At 28.9% G+C, this 6930-nt stretch overlaps 1 protein-coding gene across 2 annotated transcripts; it reads right to left on the reverse strand.

Moving 5' to 3' along the window:
- Positions 1-2225: 2225 nt before the first annotated feature.
- On the reverse strand, positions 2226-6378 carry LOC111615294 (zinc finger protein squeeze-like). 2 transcript variants are annotated; one of them, XM_023356714.1, is made up of 2 exons: positions 6271-6378; positions 2226-3543 (listed from the first exon to the last, which is right to left on the reverse strand). In XM_023356714.1, the coding sequence occupies exon 2, from the start codon at positions 3524-3526 to the stop codon at positions 2627-2629; it is 900 nt and encodes a 299-aa protein (XP_023212482.1). In that variant the 5' UTR covers positions 3527-3543; positions 6271-6378; the 3' UTR covers positions 2226-2626. The 2 variants fall into 2 exon arrangements, with proteins under 2 accessions (XP_023212482.1, XP_023212483.1); XM_023356715.1 differs by lacking the exon at positions 6271-6378 and adding an exon at positions 4495-4572.
- Positions 6379-6930: the final 552 nt, after the last annotated feature.

A 6930-nucleotide genomic window follows, 5' to 3' on the forward strand; every position in this document is an offset into this window, starting at 1 on the left:
CTTTTGACACCAGAAAGTAGCTTTAAATAACTTTACCGAAGTCAAATCCGTGCATTACAACTTTAGAACAATTAATTAAATTTGATAAAAAAAAATTGCATTAAAAAACAATTAAGCGTTAATCGCGCGTCATTAAAGGTTGATTAAAATTGCGATAAATTTTTTTTGCGCAAGTAAAAATTTTTGAAAAAATTTAAAGACTTAAAAAACATTCCAAAAATAAAAAAAAATTTTCTTAAAGTGGCCTTCACAACCGAGTTTTCTGTAACGCTATGTAAACTTGACGAGTTTTCTCGTCAATGGGAATGAAGTTGTTCTTTTCCGGCATTTTCTACTGTCGACAGTATAAAAGTCCGTAAATGTTCAGATGTACTTTTCCAAGCACCTTTTGGATTTTCATACGCATATGAATTTACAGCCCCTACTTCTCTCAACAGAAGTATGTCGTAATAACAAGAAAAACGCATTGGAACTTTCCTAATGTTTCTCGGAGGAAACACGACGCTAATTATCGTAAAAATAATTATTTAGTGTTATTAAACATTTTATATATACTTTTAAACAGTTTAATTTGTTTATTTACCTTTGCTGATAATCCTCGATGCAAAATGTATTTGCTATTTTTTCAACTTATTTCTTGTGAGTCAATGCGCAATGTTTACTGAGTCACGTGATGTTATGAACGGAAACCTCAAACGATTTCTACTTGGGACTTTAAACCTCAAACGTGTACTTCTGCTCGGCGTACAAGTTTAACGTTTGAACTTGCGCCAAAACCTCTCTAATATATACAATTCTCAGTAGAAGAATTGCCTGGGAAACCGCTTTAATACATCTCGATGTGAATGCCGAAATATGAAGGTTAAAGAAGCTGTACATTTGTTTTTATTTGCGGTTTATAATAGTTATATTACAGAAATTTATGTGAGGTTTTAACAGATATAAAATTCTTTACAAATTTAAAACAGTGTCTCTCTGTTTTCTTTATTACTTGAGGAAATATCACATAACACAGATTTAAAATTAATGTTGCGAACTACAGTGAGGCCAGGGTAAAAAGCTGAAATCTAATTAAAAACTTCGATTTTCACATATTAACTTCAAATTTTGTCATCAGATTTTCTTCATTTCTCAGGTAACATGTTTTAGATACTAATGTTAAGTTAAATACAAAATGTGCTTAGGTCAGGTCTCAACATTTAAAGTAAAGTCTGTTTTTAGTTTGGTTTCTGCTTCATTCATTTAATACATGAAACAAGAATAAGAAAATTTACAAAAATCAAATATACTAAAATACCGGACACTGAAACGAAAGAATCAAAGATTTAAGACTAATAATTAAAGAAAAATAAAACCATTTTAAAATACTGTACAAATTAATCCGTGTAGTACGAAAAGTTTGCAACCGAGTATCAGCTTTAATGTATATTAATTTTCATTTACGAAAATTTAAATAAATATGTTGTAAAATTAGCTATAAAATTTCTGAAAATTATATGGACTGCAAATTTTATTTTTAATGATGATTTATCCAAATTATTTAGCAGTTCATTCGTCCGAAGCTAAAGAATAACAAAAGGGATGATTGTAGTTTAAAAGCTGCATTATGTATTGTTTCAGAAGAGAATCGCCAGCTTAAAAACAGAAACTAAAGGAAAAATTGGGGATCTTAGCAAGTACCCCACGATGAAACAATAGTAGCAAGTACCGAACGATGAAACAATAGTAATAAACTGTAATTAAGAAGTGAAATAAAATACATTTTATTCTTCTCCCGTAACCTTTTAGCTGTTATGAAATGAACACGAAACACACCCATTGCTACGTTATACTATCTTCTAAATATATGTATTATCTTGTGTAAAATGAACTTTCTGATATTACGTCTTTGTATATTAGTAAATTTAAATAAAATATGATTAGAGATTTGCTCGAAATTGCATATACTGTACATCTTAGACATCATCTCACATTTCGTAATGGACATGGAATACGGAAAATAACATTTTATGTAACAGGTGATAATAACAGAAGGTTGATTGCGTTCCATGATGCACCAAAATTTAAGTCTACTAATTGGAGAAAAGTAAAACAAACGATTGTAAAATACTATACATATTTATCTGTATAGTATTAGAAGTTTGCAACCCAGGACTATTCTTAACGTACAGAGATTTTCCGTGGATAAAGATCAATAAAGTAACTCTTTAAAATTTATAAAAACATTTATTTCAGATTCAACAGCAATTTCAGAAATTTATCAGCAAAACTTAACAATAATAGGAATTAAAATTACAGAAAAAATTTCCTAATTACATCAAAATTAAAAAAAATTATCTGTTACAATTGACAACTAAAGCAGAAGTTACAATTATTCTAACATTTTTCTTTTACTGTTTTCTTTCTTCTATTCGGAGTTATTTACACATTGTTAATCTTTATCGTTCATTGTTCATCCAAAGCCAAATTATTGAGTGACGTTGGGCTTGCATCGATGGTTGTTGCACGTTTTCAGTTAAAGCTTCCATTGCATTCATGATTCTTAAAAGTCACGAGTAGAAGGATCAGCTTGCATCCATTGTTCCTGCACGTTTCGACTAGAAGGATCAGCTTGCATCCATGGTGCTTACACGATTTCAGCAAAAGGATCATCTTGCATCCACATCTCCAGAAGGTTTTGATTAAAAAGATCAGCTTGCATCGATGGTACCTGCATGTTTTGAGTAGAAGGATCAGCTTGCATCTGTGGTTGTTGCACGTTTTGAGTAGAAGGATCAGCTTGCATCAATGGCTCCTGCAGGTTTTGAGTGAAAGGATCAGCTTGAATCCATGGTTGTTGCACGTTTGTAGAAAAAGGATCAGCTTGCATCCACGGTTGTTGCACGTTTTGACTAGAGGGATCAGCTTGCATCGATGGTTGTTGCAGGTTTTGAGTAAAAGGATCAGCTTGCATCGATGGTTGTTGCAGGTTTTGAGTAAAAGGATCAGCTTGCATCCATGTCTCCAGGTTTTGATTAGAAGGATCAGCTTGCATCAATAGTTGTTGCACGTTTTGATTAGAAAAATTAGCTTGCATCCATGGTCCCTGCACGCGTTGACTAGAAAGAACAGCTTGCATTTCTAGTTCCTGCACGTTTTGAGTAGAAGGACCAGCTTGCGTCGATTGTTGTTGCAAGAGATGAGTGGATTGTGCTAAAAGTTCGTGTCCCCTGTAGTGCTGCAATAGTGTTTCTTCAGTTGTAAAATCTGCAGGACAAATTGTACATTTATACGGATTTTTTGCATGCATTTTCAGATGAGCAAGCAAAATATTTTTAGTTTTGTAACCTCGAGAGCATCGTTCACAAATATAAGATTTCGTTTTTGGGTGGACGTCATTTATGTGTTTTTCTAAATGTGATTCTCTTAAAAATTCCTGTAGGCAGATTTTGCACCGATGTTCTTCCAATCGATGATTTTTTTGATGAGAAAGAAATAAATGTTTGTTATGAAAAGTCATACCACACGCTATGCATTTATACATCATTTTTCTTCTTGGAAAATCTGTAAAAACGTAAAATAACTGTATTGAAATTACAAATAATAATTATATATAATGATTTAAAAACTAATAGAACACTGAGAACGAAACAGCGAAAATAACTGAGAACGAAACAGCGAAAATAACTGAGAACGAAACAGCGAAAATAAAAACAAATTAGTCGTTTAAACTTATTGAGGTTCACAACAAAAAATAAATGCACCTTACGTGAAAAATGAATTTAGCAGGAAGAAATAAAAACATTAACAAAATAAAAATATTTATATTTCATAACTTTTGCCATCGTATATTTTTACGTTTTCATTGTTATAGATAAAGTACAAACAGGATAACAAAAACCTATTTTAAAGTTCTTTAAGTACTATTATATTGATTTACAACTATTAAAAAGTATAAATTTTAGTTTAACGCTTAACTAACAAAACAGTAAAACAGCGACATGAAATGATTACTTTATACACTAACTTAATGAGAAACGTAGGACTACTTTTTTCAGACTATACATATTTTGAAAGAAGTTTCTTTTATTATTAAATGCATTGATAGAAAGTAAAATGAACTATACAAGCTTATGCTCAGACATTAAGTTTAATCATTCACATAGATAATTAATGATGTTAAGGTTCAAACTTAAAAGTGGTTTCAATATTTAAACTAGAAGCACCCACTTTAACTGCATTCGTTCAAAGTGGAGAGAAGCAGGAAATAAAACATGCTTAATTGTTTGCTTACAATGCTATTTAATTATAAATATGTACAAATTGTACATTATTATTTTATTTACACATTTCCTAATCTGTTCTACTTGAAATCTTATCATTAAAAAGATATTAATTAGAAAGGAAAGCTTAAATCATCGAGTTAAACAGATTGGAAAAAGAGATAATTGTGAGTCATTGTCTTAATGTTTAGTACTAATTTTATTTTAGAATATAAATTACTGTAATGCATACCTAAACTCTTTCTTAATTTATGACGTACCAAGCTGGAAGTTCCTTCTACACAAGTATTACTTCATCTACGGTTTAAATAACCATAAAAAAAATACTTTAATTGTGTTTATGAAAAATGAGTAAAATATTTATTTTTCGTAAGTAAACTAGTTTTATTTCATTTCGGTTTTTATAAAAATAATAATAATGTTCAAGGTTTTTAAAAAATTATTAATATATTATTAATTTNGTTCCTTCTTTAAGCTTAATTTTGAAAAAAAATTTGTTTAAGTAATTTGAAATTAGCGCTATCTTAATCCAGTGCATTCACGATTGTTTTCATTAATTAATTGAAAAGATTTTTCAAACGAAAAGAAATTATTTACGTTAAAATTGCTTTAGTTTAATGTTATTCAATTTTGAGCAAACTTTGCATTATGCAGTAATTTTCTGATTTAAAGTCCAACGAATGTTCCTTCTTTAAGCTTAATTTTGAAAAAAAATCTGTTTAAGGAATTTGAAAACAGCGCCATCTTAATCCAGTGCATTCACGATTGTTTTCATTAATTCAAGTTTTATGTACAGTGAAGAAAACAAGACATTTTTGGGGTGAACTAGAAGTATATTTTGTATGTTAGCTTGAAACAAACAAAACAAATTTGTTTTTCTCTGAGTTATTCTATCACTTTAAGGGGTCCACCACTGGCCTACCAGTAGCCAATCAGTTATGTTCCACGAACACCAGACGTTCCGTAGTGAATTCGTGTCTTGCCATGACGGACTGGCCACGTGGTGTTTTCCGGATTTTCTGCACGTCTGTAACGCCTGAGTAGGGACCAGTTACCGTTAAAAAAAACCTTCCGGAAGGCATTATTTCCCGCTTTACTACCACAAAACTATTATTTCACTGACAATTACATCACACTTTATCACGGGGCGATATTGTTTAAAAGCTCATGCCAAACTAGCTACTACATGACAAGATAAAAAGTTCAGCATAAAGTTTTTATTTTATTTTTTTTGTAATTTACACAGATAAAACTAAAAATTAGTTTATAAAAGCTATTTACAATTTGTTTTACGTAAAAGTAATATTTTCCACAGTTTTATATAGCATAAAGTTTTTATTTTAAATTTTTGTAATTTACACAGATAAAACTAAAAATTAGTTTATAAAAGCTATTTACAATTTGTTTTACGTAAAAGTAGGCCTAGTAGGTGCCACTTTTAAGATTAGCTGACAAAGTGATAACGTTATATGGTGAAAGTAAGGATAATTAGATTACAATTAGTAGAAATTTTAATTTTATCCCATTATTTAAAAACAATTTAAAATAATAAAAGCATTTAAAAATAAAATTTAATAATTAACATAAAAGCTTATTAATTATAATAATAATTTTTTAATAANTGCTCAGACATTAAGTTTAATCATTCACATAGATAATTAATGATGTTAAGGTTCAAACTTAAAAGTGGTTTCAATATTTAAACTAGAAGCACCCACTTTAACTGCATTCGTTCAAAGTGAAGAGAAGCAGGAAAAAAAAACATGCTTAATTGTTTGCTTACGATGCTATTTAATTATAAATATGTACAAATTGTACATTATTATTTTATTTACACATTTCCTAATCTGTTCTACTCGAAATCTTATCATTAAAAAGATATTAATTAGAAAGGAAAGCTTGAATCATCGAGTTAAACAGATTGGACGAAAAAAGAGATAATTGTGAGTCATTGTCTTAATGTTTAGTATTAATTTTATTTTAGAATATAAATTACTGTAATGCATACCTAAACTCTTTCTTAATTTATGACGCACCAAGCTGGAAGTTTCTTCTACACAAGTGTTATTTCACGTACGGTTTAAATAACCATAAAAAATTACTTTAATTGTGTTTATGAAAAATGAGTAAAATATTTATTTTTCGTAAGTAAACTAGTTTTATTTCATTTCGGTTTTTATAAAAATAATAATAATGTTCAAGGTTTTTAAAAAATTATTAATATATTATTAATTTACATAATTACATAGCTTACCGGTACTGTGTTAAAGTCAACACGAGAATATAACGAAATCTTTTCTTTTGTTGAAATTATTTTAAAATATATTTTTAAATAAAATATATTTATATTACATATTGATTGATTGAAAATATTCTTTAATTACAAAAATTATTTACGTTAAAATTGCACTTAGTTCAAAATCATTGAATTTTTAAAGCAAATTTAAACTTTAACGTATGGCTTTTTTATAATTTCAAACATATAACGTTTGAAATAATGAAAAATAAAAGATTCTTACAAAATTTGCATTCGATATTCTTTCAGTTTTGATTAATTAAACGAATAACATTAGTCATCACCAGTTTTAGGTCAAAAACAATGGAGCGTTAACTGATAATTTGCTTTTCTGTAAAACAAACGAATGACGTTATCTATTAAAATGAATAT

Source organism: Centruroides sculpturatus, unplaced genomic scaffold, assembly GCF_000671375.1.
Source record: "Centruroides sculpturatus isolate CEXI.00-Female unplaced genomic scaffold, Cexi_2.0 scaffold2382, whole genome shotgun sequence".
In the NCBI taxonomy this organism is placed as follows: Eukaryota; Metazoa; Arthropoda; class Arachnida; order Scorpiones; family Buthidae; genus Centruroides; species Centruroides sculpturatus.